Here is a 16,667-nt window from a genome sequence, read left to right on the forward strand (position 1 = left end):
CAGTTGAGGAATCCATTGTGGCATTGGGAAAGTCCTTGGGGTTGGAGGTTAGTGGGGATGATGTGGAAGAGTTGGTGGAGGAGGACAATGAAGAACTAACTACTGATGAGCTGCTAGATCATCTTCATCAGCATGAGGCCACACCTGAGGAAACTGCTTCAGAGGAGGGGAGAGAGAAATTGAAGAAGTTGCCTACTTCAAAGATTAAGGAAATGTGTAGAATGTGGCTTAAAGTGCAAACCTTTTTTGATGACAATCACCCTAACACAGCTATTGCAAGCCGTGCTGGTGACTATTACACTGACAATGTTGTGAACCACTTTAGGAAAGTCATAAAGGAACGGGAGGTACAGGCCTCTATGGACAGATATGTTGTGCGACAGAAGTCCAGTGACTCTGAAGCTGGTCCTAGTGGCATTAAAAGAAGAAGGGAAGTAACCCTGGAAAAGGACTTGACACCTCAAGTCTTAATGGAAGGGGATTCCCCTTCTAAACACTAAGACTCTCTCCTCCTCCCATCCCATCAATCATCACCAGATCTTCAATAAAGGTAAGTGTCATGTAACTGTGCATGTCTTTTTCAGTTTGTGTGTATTAAAATTAATATTTCATGTGGTAAAATTTTTTTTTTTCATACTTTGGGGTGTCTTGCACGGATTAATTTGATTTCCATTATTTCTTATGGGGAAAATTCATTCGCATAACGATAATTTCGCATAACAATGAGCTCTCAGGAACGGATTAATATCGTTATGTGGGGGTCCACTGTATTTTAAGGTAAGTAATGATTAAACTGTATATGCATTTTGTTCGCTCTGGGATGCTTAAATGTAATTGAATACGTATTATGTGTAGGTGGGGTGGCCTGGTATGGTAGCGCAACTTAACATTAAGATCGACAACACACTAACTGCCAGACATAATGAGGGCAAATTCCTAGGCCTATACTTCAACAACAACCTGAATTTCAGCACCCATATCCAACACATAACAAAAAAAGTATCCAAAACAGTTGGGATCCTCTCCAAGATACAATACTACGTGCTGCAAAATGCCCTTCTCACGCTATACCATTCACTCATTTATCCATACCTCACCTATGCTATTTGTGCTTGGGGATCAACTGCAGCAACACACCTAAAGCCAATAATAATCCAACAAAAAGCCACAGTAAGAATAATCACTAAATCCCATCCCTGGCAACACACCCCCCCCACTCTTCATAGATCTAAACTTACTCCCTGTTCAGAACATCCACACTTACTACTGTGCAATCTACATCTACAGGACCTTAAATTCCAATATTAACCTTGACCTAAAATGCTCTCTTGATAGTTGTGACAGGACCCACAGGCCTAACACCAGACACAAACATCTCTACGACATTCCCAGTGTCCGACTAAACCTTTACAAAAATTCAATGTATGTCAAAGGTCCTAAAATCTGAAACACCCTACCTGAAAACTCTAGAACTGCAGACACATTCATCACCTTCAAAACTACCATTAGAAAACATCTTATCTCCCTGATACACCCCATCAACTAACTACATAAAAACCACCTGGTGGTTCACACTTACACTCATTCACTCACCCATTTGACCAAAAGCACAGAAATACGAATCTTAATCTTAAAATAATGATTCCTAACTAGTCGTAAGTTTGCCTGTGATACTCCAATATATAAACTATGTATTGTGCCAAAACAAAAGAATTCACACTGCTAAACTCACAAACTAGTATTTAGTCAACTTACCCCATAATTTGTAATAATTTAGGGTTAAGAATTAATCTAAGTTTGCCCGAAATGCCTAGCCATGCTAGGTGTCCTAGTGGCCCCCTCTGTATTTTAGTATTTTACTACATGTAAACCACACAATAAACAAAATCTGTAAACCCCGCATATAAAATAAACATAGAAAATAAACTTGATTGATTGATTGACTGACTGATTGATACCACACTTGATTTCTTACAATAAATACTAGGAAAGAGGGAAATTATTTCCCAGTAAAAGTAGGCCTTAGACAAGGATTGTGATGTCACCGTGGTTGTTTATTATATTTATAGATGGGGTTGTAAGAGAAATAAATGCGAGGGTCTTGGCAAGATGCGTGGAATTAAAAGATAAAGAATCACACATAAAGTGGGAGTTGTCACAGTTGCTCTTTGCTGATGACACTGTGCTCTTGGGAGATTCTGAAGAGAAGTTGCAGAGATTGGTGGATGAATTTGGTAGGGTATGCAAAAGAAGAAAATTAAAAGTGAATACAGGAAAGAGTAAGGTTATGAGGATAACAAAAAAGATTAGGTGATGACAGATTGGATATCAGATTGGAGGGAGAGAGTATGGAGGAGGTGAATGTATTCAGATATTTGGGAGTGGACATGTCAGCGGATGGGTCTATGAAAGATGAGGTGAATCATAGAATTGATGAGGGGAAAAGGGTGAGTGGTGCACTTAGGAGTCTGTGGAGACAAAGAACTTTGTCCTTGGAGGCAAAGGGGGGAATGTATGAGAGTATAGTTTTACCAACGCTCTTATATGGGTGTGAAGCATAGGTGATGAATGTTGCAGCGAGGAGAAGGCTGGAGGCAGTGGAGATGTCATGTCTGAGGGCAATGTGTGGTGTGAATATAATGCAGAGAATTCGTAGTTTGGAAGTTAGGAGGAGGTGCGGGATTACCAAAACTGTTGTCCAGAGGGCTGAGGAAGGGTTGTTGGGGTGGTTCGGACATGTAGAGAGAATGGAGCGAAACAGAATGACTTCAAGAGTGTATCAGTGTGTAGTGGAAGGAAGGCGGGGTAGGGGTCGGCCTAGGAAAGGTTGGAGGGAGGGGGTAAAGGAGGTTTTGTGTGCGAGGGGCTTGGACTTCCAGCAGGCATGCGTGAGCGTGTTTGATAGGAGTGAATGGAGACAAATGGTTTTTAATACTTGACATGCTGTTGGAGTGTGAGCAAAGTAACTTTTATGAAGGGGTTCAGGAAAACCGGCAGGCCGGACTTGAGTCCTGGAGATGGGAAGTACAGTGCCTGCACTCAGGAGGGGTGTTAATGTTGCAGTTTAAAAACTGTAGTGTAAAGCACCCTTCTGGCAAGACAGTGATGGAGTGAATGATGGTGAGTTTTTCTTTTTCGGGCCACCCTGCCTTGGTGGGAATCGGCCAGTGTGAAAAAAAAAAATACTACTCATCTCGCCCTAGATTAAGACTATAAATATTTTAAGGTAAGTAATGAGTGCACTATGTGTGTATTGTACTTTTTTGATGCCTAGTTCTATTGTTTTTGATGCCTAGTTCTATTGCTAATTTAATATATGTTGGTGTAAACTTGTTATCTAGTATTTGTATGCATTTATAGGGGGAAAAAAAGGGTGTTCCACTTTACAGCGGTAGCCTGGAACCTAACCTGCCGTATAAGTGGGGCCCTACTGTATATGATAATAAGAATACATAGTTTTTTGTTATATTGGAAGTATTTAGTAATTTAACCCTTAAACTGTCCAAACATAGATCTACATTCACTCGCATGGCACTCCGAACATTTTGAAAAATAAAATTATTATTTTTTCTTTTAAAATGAAGAGCACATTTTTCTACACGTTATAGAATTAAAAAAAAAAATTACGGTCAGTACTTACTGAGATAAAAGACCGTGAAGTTGGCTCTGGATGCTCCACTGTCGGCAACATCGACTCCTGCCGCTTGCAAAAGTGTTGCCGATATACCTTTTTTTCTCGTTTTTATTTTAATTTATATATTTTTTTATGTTCTGATAATTACAATTTATAATAGTTCTTGTAATTTCATAGCCACTCTTTGTTCTGACACTAATATTAGGTACTGAAATAGTGCTCAAATAGTTGCAACCACATTTGTCGTGGGGGTTCGGAAGGAGATATGATGGTTGAAGGTAAACACACTTGTGGATGGTAACGATATATATTGTCAGACTGTGGTAAAGGGAAGGGGCCCAGCCTGCCGTGTTACTGCCTGCTTGTATGTCTAAGCGCGGAGTGAGGACGAGGCAGAGCGACCCACTCACTCATGCCGCATCCCGTGACGTCATACAGTCACTCGGCCTAGGGATCTTCTATATAAAGCACATGGATGGTACTATAATGCTCAGTTAATCTATACAACACATGTAAGGGGATTCAGCAACTATGCTGACAGCTCGGTCATGTTACGTATGTCGTCTCGACATACACTACTATGCTATAGGCTGAACAGGTAAGTGGTTCTGGGCTGATTCTATACAATAACAAGGACATATATAACTTAGAACTAATGGATGGTATCATAATGAGTTTTATGTAATGGGTGTTAACGTAATCACTTTTAACGTAATGAGTTTCATTGTAATGCATTACGACTTATAAGAACAAATCTTTGTACAATATGGATGGAATTGATCGATCGATCTGTATTCATGCACTCTATGGATTCTGAGGAAGAATAAATATATATACAAGGTGAAATTAACAGCAAAGGCAATCTGGTGCACTCAGATCATTACTGTCAAATTCTCAGAATACGGAGGGAACGTGAACACAGAAAAAAAAATTCTGAAAAACTGATCAGTTAATAACAAAGCACACAGTTGACAATTTCCTTCATCTCAGACATCTAATTATACAGACTACGTACATTTAAACCCAATTCTGCGAGGGTGAGGTTTACATATGCAGAATGGTTATCATCTCTGGGAGGATCGAGTTCCTCTGCAATGGCTAACACATGCCTTGACTGAGGGAGATCTGAACGAGTATCTACAAAAGATACTCATGGGTTTCTCATTACTTGTCGAGTACGCAAAGCATAGCGACATTCAGGTTGATTATCTGACTGAGTATTTGAGGTAAAGGGTGCAGAGTCAAGAGGATTTTCAGCATCTGTCACATTAGTCTGGGTAGCAATATCATCAACATCGCATACTAATTTCATATGATCTAAATGCGATTCTTTGTACTTACCAGTACTAATTTTTCTAACCTTATACTTATTGCCAGTGATATGTTCTACAACTCGATAAGGGCCAACAAACTTTTGATCGAGCTTAGGCATTGCGGATGTTTTGTTGAAATTTGTCAGCATTACTCTCGAACCTACTTTAACTTTTGACTGCTTAGCACGGCTATTAGTTACTCTAGTAAATTCTGCTGTTGATTTATGAAGTGTTTCACGGATTCTTTTAAAAACACTCTGAGCTATGCTGGTACGAGTTGCTATGAAATCATCAGGGTTGTAATTGTGTTTCGGAGTGGAGTATAACAACTCATAGGGTAAACGCTTGTCTACAACATACAATGCATAATGTGGAGTATCACCTATGGAAGCATTGTAAGCAGAATTTATGGCACATTGAACATCTGGTATAACTTCATCCCAAGTTTCACTATGTATTAGGGTTGATAGTGGCTCTCAAGACATCAAGTACTTTCTTATTGGTTCGTTCAGCTAACCCATTGCTGGCAAGATGAGGAACAATGGTGGATTTAGAGATCTTGTACAAGGTACACAAATTTTCAAGAATCTCATTACAGAATTCACCTCCATTATCTGTTACTATGGACTTAGAGGTGGTATGCCTGCAGATAATGCGTTCTTTAAACGCTTCAGCTACTGTCTCAGCAGTCTTATCTGCAATAGGAACTAACTCACAATATCTGGTGAAATGGTCTACCATAACACACAGATGTTTGTTGCCTTGGAGGGAACATTTAAAATTGGTTAACAAATCAAGGGCAACTCTTTCTCACGGTTCGCTAGTGGTTGGGTACACCTGGATTGGATTAGGACCATTAACATTTCCTTTATGCTGCATGCAAACACTACATTTCTTAACATACTCTGAAATGTCAGTTGCCATACGTGGCCAAAAGTACTTCATTCTGGCTTGTTTCACAGAACGATCCATACCAGGGTGTGCAACACCTGGTGCATCATGAACTAGCTGTAGAGCTACATTCACTAGTGACTGTGGAATTACTAACTGGTATACTCTTCTGCTTGGAGTACCCAACTCAGCTGTTCGATACAGTAATTCTTGGCTCATTACAGTCACTAATGGGTGCTGGTGGCTTCACAGTAAGAATAAGATCTTCCTGACCAGACCACATGGGATCTGTTCTTTGGGCATTCTTGACATCCTCGGCAGTAAATGGAGGATCTGCAGCAACTACACTAACTTGTCGCTATAAAGCATCTGTGACTACATTTGACTTCCCAGGTAAATGTTCAAAAGTGGGATTGAACTCTTGGATAGTCAGAAGTCCATCTGGCTAACCTTCCAGTAGGTTGTTTGTTCTGGAATAAAGGTATCAGAGGTGCATGGTCTGTCAAGACATGAACAGGGTACTGGTAAATAATGTCTCGGAAGTGCTTTAAAGACCATACTATTGCTAAAGCTTCTTGCTCCGTTACTGTATAATTACATTCAGCCTTCGTGAGGACTCTACTAGCAAATGCAACTGCACTGAACTTGCAATCAGTCTTCTGAGCTTGTACAGCACCTATGCCAATTGAACTAGCATCAGTTGTCAGATAGAAGGGCTTAGAAAAATCTGGGAATTTCAAAATGGGAGCGGACGTTAGCTTTTCTTTTAGTGTCTGGAATGCTCTTTCTTGGCGGAAGGTCCAAACGAAAGGAGCATCTTTCTTAAGCAATTCAGTTAGAGGAGATGCTATTGAAGAAAAATTAGCAATGAAAGATCTATAGAAACATGCTAGACCCACAAAGGATCTTACAGCATCAGCAGTTTTGGGGGATGGAAAATTTAATACTTACTGCCGTTACTTTACCTTGATCAGTCGTAACCCCTCTAGGAGTGACTACGTGACCAAGAAACTTAATTTCTGATCTGAAAAATTGACATTTAGACAGTTTCATCTTTAAATTTGCTTCTTCAAGCTTACCAAGTACTATATCAAGTCTTTTCAGATGTGTATCCACGTCTTCAGACATGACGATTACGTCATCTAAGTACACCATAAGTGCTTTACCTATGAGACCTTTAAAGATATTGGTCATGAGTCTAGAGAATGTAATAGGAGAGGATCGTAATCCAAAAGCCATTCGAAGGAAGTAATAATGACCTGTGGGAGTGAAGAATGTGGTTAACTCTTGGCTGTCCTCGTGAAGAGGGACTTGCCAAAACCCTTGTAACAAGTCCAGGGTCGAGAAGACTTTATCTCCAATGTTGCGTAAAAGATCACCCAGTACAGGAAGTGGGAAGCGATCTGGAATAGTTTTCGCATTTAACTTCCTAAAGTCAATCACCAGGCGAGATAAAAGACCGTGAAGTTGGCTCTGGATGCTCCACTGTCGGCAACATCGACTCCTGCCGCTTGCAAAAGTGATATACCTTTTTTTCTCGTTATTTTAATTTAAATATTTTTTTATGTTCTGATAATTACAATTTATAATAGTTCTTGTAATTTCATAGCCAATCTTTGTTCTGACACTAATATTAGGTACTGAAATAGTGCGCAAATAGTCGCAACCACATTGACAGGTGAACATTTACACCTGCCTGGGTTATTTACTATTGTCTAGAAATATATACAAAATATTTATAGGTCCCAGCAATGTTTTAGATTCCCTGGCATATACCTTGAAGAATGTTGCCATGAAAGGCATCCCTATACTTTTGACAGCCTAGTGACATTTGATAAATGCCCACTGCTCCAGCTAACTCTCGCTGTATTTGTTATCACTGTTACACACAAACATGTCTTGTCTCTCTGTCTATTTATCTGTCTGTCTGTCTGTCTCTATCTGTCTGCCTGTCTGTCTGTCTCTGCTTATGTGTCTTTCTTTCTGCCTCGAGTATAGGATATCTAACTCCTTGAAGAATCGTGTTATGACATCTGTTATCAACTCGGTGACATTTGATAAATGGGTGCTCGGGGGGAGCCCTGGCTTTATTTGTTTTCACTGATACCCACAAACATGTTTCTGTCTATCTATCTGTCTGTCTGTCTATCTATGTCTATCTTTGCCTGGAATTTTTGGATTATCCTAGGTAATTTACACTATGTATAATAACTGTACTTATGTGTACATGTGAGACAGATATAGACAGAGATACAGACAGATATATAGACAGATATATAGATCGACAGAGATAAAGATAGAGATATAGACAGAGACAGCCAAAACAAGCCAGCCGGCCAGCCTGCCAAATACATAAGAACATAAGAAAGAAGGAACACTGCAGCAGGCCTACTGGCCCATGCAAGGCAGGTACATGTCACACTCCCCCTCCCCCCCCGGCTAAGACAAATGACCTACCTAGCCAGGTCACATCCATTGACTAGCACAAGCTAATCAGGTCCAACTCACACCCACCCACACTCATTCATGTATTCATCTAACCCATTTTTGCTTTCCTCTTAAAATGGGAGTGTTAATGCAACATGGCATCAGTGAATCCCTGGTGTTTGCCATGCTATTTGCTCTAGCTGGCGCTCAATTGAACTGGTACTCTCACAAGGTACTAAGTGCTCCCAGATTTTTTTAATAGTGCACACACTGAGTGCACAGACCCATTCTTTCATGTCTAGGCGACTCAAGCCTATTGTGCCAAATTTGAAGGAATGAAAAATAAGACGTTGATCTACGTTTGGAGCGCCACGCGTGCAAGTGTAGATCTACGTTTGGACAGTTTAAGGGTTAATAAAAAAGTATAATTAGTGATAATATAGGAATGACAGACAGGGACAAAAGTTTAATTCAAATTTTTAATTTCTTTAAAAAGTTTACAATGTGTGATTTACATATAAAATAAAATGTTATTAAGCACAAAGAAAGCCACTAACATGCCTGGGGCAGACTAATACTAATGTTTACACACAACATAAAACTAGACATAGCTTATGCAGTGGTCAATTTAAACCCTTTCAGGGTCCACGCTGTAGATCTACGGCTTTATGTTCAGGGTCCAAACCATAGATCTATGCCAAAATTCTAGCGGCGTCAAATTTAGCGCAAAAAGGCTGGTAGGCCTACATGTGAGAGAACTGGTCTGCGTAGTGTGTGTGCACCATAAACAAAAATTCTAGGCGCCCGCATAGCATTGTGGGAACGCCAGCTCAGTTACCTTTGTTCACCATGCCTCGTCGCAAGGCAGCTCTCACTCCAAGGAAAATTGGGACTCTCCTCTTCCTATCTGATAGTTCTGACTCTGATGGAAGTGTAAATGAAGACGAATTCTTTGGCTTTGATCAGTTAGTGACCAAAAGGAATGACCAGGATATCGATAATAGTGCAGAAAACCCTGATGATCCTCAACCTTCTACCTCTGGTGTGAGCACGCCTCAGTCACGTTCAGTTGTACCTCATCGCAAGAGAAAACTATTATTTTCGCATGGCCAGGCCTCTGACTTCAGTAATGATGATGATGATAGTGACGTGGATTGTGATTTTATTGCTCTTGACGATCATTCGAGCAGCGATAGTGAGGAAACATATTCACCAGTGAAGCGACGGTATATATGCCGCCACATGCGCTCAGGTAGTGTTCCCTATGCAGTGCCCAGGGGACGGAGTACATCCCGGAGTACATCCTGTGGCCCTACACCAGGAATAGACAGTGAAAGTGTGGATGATGTGGCTACACTTGGCATGGATAGACCACAGGCATCAGTAGGTGGTGGTAGTGGTGATGGTAGTGCCACGGCCATGCATGACTTACCAGCCCAGGCTGGGACCCATGCTGCTGACTCCTCAGTTCAAGGACAAAGCGGAGTGTCAGCCACCAGCCCACCACAACGCAACTACCAGCACAACCAGCTTATGATGTCCAGTATCCACCAGCAAACCATATCTGGGATTGGCAGCAAAATCCCAATTTTATTCCCAAGCCCCACCAGTTTGATGACTCTCAAAGTGGAATTCTGCCTACTTGTCCCCTTGGAAACACTGCAAATGAACTGGAATTCTTTGAACTATTCTTTGACCAGCCCTTGATGGAAACTATTGTCAGGGAAAGTAACAAGCATTTTGAGTACACCATGGCAAATACGATCATATCTCCACAGTCAAGACTACACCAGTGGAAAGAGACAACTGTTGCAGAAATGTATTTGCTTTTTGCAACAATAATGCTTATGCCTATAAGCATAATATAAAATCATACTGGTCCACAGATCGGCTAATTTGTACCCTGATCTTCAGTGAAATCATCCCAGTGAACAGGTTTATCTTACTGTTATGTATGTTGCACTTCTCTGAAAAAGCCAGGCCTGACAGAAGTGACAGGTTATACAAGATTAGAAATGTTTTTATGTATCTGAAACAAAAGTTCAACATGTACTTTTATCCACTCAAGAATCTTGTACAGTGGACCCCGCCTTACGATATTAATCCGTTCCTGAGAGCTCATCATAAGCCGAAATTATCGTTAGCCGAATTAATTTTCCCCATAAGAAATAATGGAAATTAAATTAATCCGTTCCTGACACCCCAAAGTACGAAAAAAAAAAATTTTTACCACATGAAATATTAATTTTAATACACACAAACTGAAGAACACATGCACAATTCCTACTCTACTAAGAATAGAATACATGACACTTAACTTTATTGAAGTTCTGGTGATGATTGATGGGATGGGAGGAGGGGTGTGTGTGTGGAAGTTATTGTTTAGAAGGGGAATCCCCTTCCATTAGGACTTGAGGTAGCAAGTCCTGTTCCAGGGTTACTTCCCTTCTTTTAATGCCACTAGGACCAGCTTGAGAGTCACTGGACCTCTGTCGCAAAACAAATCTGCCCATAGAGCTCTGTACCTCCTGTTCCTTTAAGACTTTCCTAAAATGGGCCATAATATTGTCATTGTACAGGTTGCCAACACGGCTTGCAGTAGCTGTGTCAGGGTGATTTTCATCCATAAAGGTTTGCAGTTCAACCCATTTTGTACACATTTCCTTAATCTCTTTTTTCAATTCCATACTAATTCTCGCCCTTTTTACCACAGGGATGGCACTAGCTTTCTTGGGGTCCATGGTGACTTATTTTGCAGTTACAAGCACTAAAAACACTCGGATAATGTGAAATGTACCGAATGTATGCATAGATGCGACCGCACTGGCTGGCTTGTAAACACTGGTGCTGAGGCCACAAGTGGGACGCATCCCGGACGAATCACGTTAAGGCGAGTGTTTTATCGTGAGGCGAGGCAAAATTTTTGCGTTCAAATGCTTCGTATGGCGGATTTAACGTAATGCGATGCGTTCGTAAGGCAGGGGTCCACTTACTCGACGAGTCTTTGATTTTGTTCTAAGGTAGACTGTCGTTCAAACAGTATATACCGAGCAAGAGGAAACGCTTTGGTATAAAACTGTTTATACTCTGTGACTGTGACAGTGCCCTGGTATTGGATATTGTTGTATACATGGGAAGTAAAACATTGAAAGATACCAGGATGTTATTGGGTATCTCAGGCGAAGTAGTGAGAAGCATGATGGCACCTTATCTTGGTAAGGGGCATACATTATATACTGATAATTGGAACACAAGACCTTTACTCAGTGATTTCTTGCGAGTGAACATAACAGATGTGTGTGGCACAGTGCGTTCTAATCGTAAACATATGCCCAGGTTCAACGCAGGCACTCATGGTGAAGAGATGCAGGTGTTTACTGCCACTGACATCATGGCATTATGGTGGCATGACAAACAAGATGTCACATTGTTGACAACCATTCACCCTAATGAAATGCAAGACAGTGGCAAAGTTGATAGACTAATGAACTTATTTGAAAACCAGTGACAGTGATTGATTATACACAAAACATGCACTTGGTTGACAAATGTGACACGCAGATTGGCTTTGTTGATTGTGTTCGTAAGAGTTACAAGTGGTACATGAAACTTTTCTTCCATCTCATAGACATTTCAATGCTCAATGCATATAATATGTACCAAGTGATGACTGGCAACAGACCACCATATGGTGAATTTTGTTTGTCTGTTGTCAGACAACTCATAATGAAATAGTACCAGGTAACAACACCTGCTATACAAAACCGTCCTCGAACTCCTCAGGATATACCCAAGCGTTTGAGGAGGGAAGGTGATTACTTCATAATACAGCTTCCTGCAACTAAGAAGAGATTTGCTCAGAATAGATGTGTTGTCTGTGCACAAACAAAACGACGGCAACAAAGACGCAAAGACACTCGGTTTATGTGCGAGGAATGTAAGGTACCTCTGTGCATGGTGCCTTGTTTCAGGGAGTTCCACAAGTTGCAGCAGTTCTAAAAACATGTCCGGTGATTGTACGTATGTAAATATATGATAGAACATTAGTATTATACAAGATTTGTGCATGTTTATTGTAAGAAACAAAAGTGGTAAACAATATTTTAATAATAACTTTAGTGCAGGTATTGTGTTCTTTACAGCGAGTTTATATATATACATTATATACAGTATTAGTCTCACAGGCCACAAATGTTACTAGGAAAAGAAAAAATTAGAAAAGGAAAGAAAAAAGTATAAAAAACGTAAAATAAAGAAATGCGAGTTTGTGGAAATCGCCGATGTTGCCGCCACTCGGTCATTTTGGGTCAATTTCTCGCCTCTGTATCTCGGTAATTACTGATCAGAACATTTTTGTTTTGTTTTATTACCTTCACAAAAATATACTCTTTAATTCTGTAAGAAAAAATAATTTTTTTTTTTTGTCAAAATTTCTTGGACACTGGGGCACTTCCGATTTTGGCCTTGGACCCTGAAAGGGTTAATTATTCATTATTTTACATAATTACAATAGAGAGGTAGCCAAAATTTTTATAATTAATAAGATTTATAGTAGAGAGGTAGCAAAGAAAAAATAACAGTATTTACAATGTTACAACTAGACAATTTTAAGCATATATCAATATTTTAGACTGATATAGTGGATTTAAGTTATTTGGGAATTCTTTAGCACTTTCATACTGGTTGATTTAGTATAGTGTAGGTGTAGTTAGGCTCTGGAGATATGTTTTTTTTAATTATAGCCCTAAACTGATTGGAAGACAGACCTTCAGCTGGTTTGAATAATGAATTCCAGATGTCAGGGGCCCTTTATGTGCACTGTATTTTTGCATAGGGTGAGACGGACATGAGAGATACTGAAGAGGATTTTGTGCCTTGTATTTTGCCTGTGTGTTCTGTTGTAGCTATCAAGGAGAAATTTGAGTGGAAGGTTGATATGAGTTATATTTTGTATATTTAGTTCACACAACAACCAAATTCTGTAAATTCAACATTGTAATCTTTATAGAGAATAAACTTTGAATTTGAACTCTTGAAGAGTGGTGGGGCGTGTTGTCTGGTGTGGGAATTGGTGATCATTCGCACAGCAGCTTTTTGCTGGGTTATTAATGGTTTAGGGTGATTAGTCATAGTAGATCCCCAAGCACAAATACCATAGGTAAGGTAAGGGTAGATCAGAGTGGTATAATGTAAGTAGTGCCTTTTGGGATACATAGTAATGTACCTTGGAAAGGATGCCTATTATTTTGGTGACATTCTTAGCTATATGTTTGATGTGGGTTTGAAATTTAAGGTTGTAGTCAAGATGAAGACCTAAAAATTTGCCCTCAGTGTGTCTTGTAATGGGGGAACCATTGATCAATATGTCAAGTTTGATATTTAAAGATCTGTTTCCAAACTGTATGTAGTAGGTTTTGTCTATATTTAGAGTGAATTTGTTGGTCATCATCTACATGGATATTTTTAGTAGCTCGTCATTAACAGTGTCTCTAAGCATAGTTGGGTTTAAGTGGGAGATGAGATAAGTAGTGTCATTTGCGATTAGACTGGTTTAAGGAGTTGGGATGCATTGAGGAGACTGTTGACATAAATGAGAAAGAGCAGAGGGCCAAAGACACTGCCCTGTGGCACTCCAACGGGTACAGGCTACGTAGTCAAGGTTATGCCTTTTGTGGAGATACATTGGTGTGTATTGCTAAGATTTTAGGTATTCAAGAGTATGTCCTCTGACTCTAAAATGTTCTAGTTTAAAGAGCAAGATATTGTGGTCCATAATTAATTGTTAGGATAAGATAAGATTTCATTGGATTTTTAACCCCAGAGGGTTAGCCACTCATGATAACCCAAGAAAAATCAGTGCATCATTGAGGACTTAGTCTTATTTCCATTGTGGTCCTTCAATCTTGTCCCCTGGGATGCCACCCACACCAGTCCACTAACACCCAGGTACCTACTTACTGCTAGGTGAACAGTGACAGCTGGTGTAAGGTAACTAACACCCAGGTACCTACTTACTGTTAGGTGAACAGTGACAGCTGGTGTAAGGTAACTAACACCCAGGTACCTACTTACTGCTAGGTGAACAGTGACAGCAGGTGTAAGGTAACTAACACCCAGGTACCTACTTACTGTTAGGTGAACAGGGACAGCAGATGTAAGGTAACTAACACCCAGGTACCTACTTACTGCTAGGTGAACAGGGACAGCAGATGTAAGGTAACTAACACCCAGGTACCTACTTACTGTTAGGTGAACAGGGACAGCAGATGTAAGGTAACTAACACCCAGGTACCTACTTACTGTTAGGTGAACAGGGACAGCATATGTAAGGTAACTAACACCCAGGTACCTACTTACTGTTAGGTGAACAGGGACAGCAGGTGTAAGGTAACTAACACCCAGGTACCTACTTACTGTTAGGTGAACAGGGACAGCAGGTGTAAGGTAACTAACACCCAGGTACCTACTTACTGTTAGGTGAACAGGGACAGCAGATGTAAGGTAACTAACACCCAGGTACCTACTTACTGCTAGGTGAACAGGGACAGCAAATGTAAGGTAACTAACACCCAGGTACCTACTTACAAATGTTATGAAACATCTCCAATGTTTCCACACGCCTTGGAACAAACCTGGGACAGTGTGAGGCAAAAGGGTTGTCTACCCGGCCGCGGGACACAGCAAGTAATGACTGACTTACTACAATTCCATGATAACATCAATTTTAAAACAGTAAATATTCAACTGCCAGGTTTCCTGGGTTGTTAATCCTGGTTAACACAACTAACATTATTAACCATAAACATTCCTTGACAAACATCAATTCTTCATAACATTAATATGACAATACTGCTTCCTGCTCCTCAATCTATCATAAGTAACAACTACAAGATACAGGGCATACAACAAAAATTCTCCCACATACGTGGTAATAATATTGTTGGAACTTTTATGTTGTGAGAAACAACAAACATGGCGGCGGGTGCGGGTGCGCGTGCGCGCTGGTGCTCGCTTCTTCTACCTCCATCACATATAATGGCTCATTGTCCCTTCAACATCACATAAGAACATAAGAACGAAGGAATACTGCAGAAGGCCTACTGGCCCATGCGAGGCAGGTCCAAGTCTCCTACCGGCTTAAGGCAATGCACCCAACCTAGTCAGGTCAGGTCACATTGACTTAAGGGAGGAACACGGCAACCGACCTGGTAGCTCAAGCTATTAGGTCCAACTCACACCCACCCACATCCACTCATGTATTTATCCAACCTATTTTTAAAGCTACACAACGTTCTGGCCTCTATAACTGTACTCGGGAGTTTGTTCCACTAATCTACAACTCTATTACCAAACCAGTACTTTCCTATAACCTTCCTGAATCTGAATTTTTCCAACTTAAAACCATTGCTGCGAGTCCTGTCTAGGCTAGATATTTTCAGCACACTATTTACATCCTCTTTATTTATTCCTGTCTTCCATTTATACACCTCAATCATATCCCCCCTAATTCTACGTCTTTCTAGAGAGTGCAGATTCAGGGCCCTTAGTCTATCCTCATAGGGAAGGTTTCTGATACATGGGATCAACTTTGTCATACTCTTTACTAATTTATATATATATATATATATATATGTATATTTATAAATCTATATATATATATATATTTTGTTATATATGTATATATATATATATATATATATATATATATTGTAATATATGTATATATATATATATATATATATATTGTAATATATGTATATATATATATATATATTATATATATATATATATATATATATATATACATATATATATATATATATATATATATATATATATATATATATATATATATATATATATATATATATATATATATATATACCTGGAGTTTACCTGGAGAGAGTTCCGGGGGTCAACGCCCCCGCGGCCAGGTCTGTGACCAGGCCTCCTGGTGGATCAGAGCCTGATCAACCAGGCTGTTGCTGCTGGCTGCACGCAAACCAACGTACGAGCCACAGCCCGGCTGATCAGGAACTGACTTTAGGTGCTTGTCCAGTGCCAGCTTGAAGACTGCCAGGGGTCTGTTGGTAATCCCCCTTATGTGTGCTGGGAGGCAGTTGAACAGTCTCGGGCCCCTGACACTTATTGTATGGTCTCTTAACGTGCCAGTGACACCCCTGCTTTTCATTGGGGGGGATGGTGCATCGTCTGCCAAGTCTTTTGCTTTCGTAGTGAGTGATTTTCGTGTGCAAGTTCGGTACTAGTCCCTCTAGGATTTTCCAGGTGTATATAATCATGTATCTCTCCCTCCTGCGTTCCAGGGAATACAGGTTTAGGAACCTCAAGCGCTCCCAGTAATTGAGGTGTTTTATCTCCGTTATGCGCACCGTGAAAGTTCT

General features: G+C 40.2%; 1 protein-coding gene across 5 annotated transcripts in view; it reads right to left on the reverse strand.

Moving 5' to 3' along the window:
• Positions 1-15,560, reverse strand: part of LOC128684223 (uncharacterized) — a 152,978-nt gene extending 137,418 nt beyond the window's left edge. Inside the window, exon 1 of one of the 5 annotated variants that reach the window (XM_070094120.1) lies at positions 15,191-15,560. In XM_070094120.1, coding sequence (XP_069950221.1) covers positions 15,191-15,239 — 49 coding nt within the window. In that variant the 5' untranslated portion in view covers positions 15,240-15,560. Of the gene's footprint in view, positions 1-14,897; positions 15,166-15,190 lie in introns of those variants that run through there. The other 4 variants (XM_070094113.1, XM_070094108.1, XM_070094112.1 and 1 more) reach the window with 4 other exon arrangements.
• Positions 15,561-16,667: the final 1,107 nt, after the last annotated feature.

This window comes from Cherax quadricarinatus, chromosome 4, assembly GCF_038502225.1.
Source record: "Cherax quadricarinatus isolate ZL_2023a chromosome 4, ASM3850222v1, whole genome shotgun sequence".
In the NCBI taxonomy this organism is placed as follows: Eukaryota; Metazoa; Arthropoda; class Malacostraca; order Decapoda; family Parastacidae; genus Cherax; species Cherax quadricarinatus.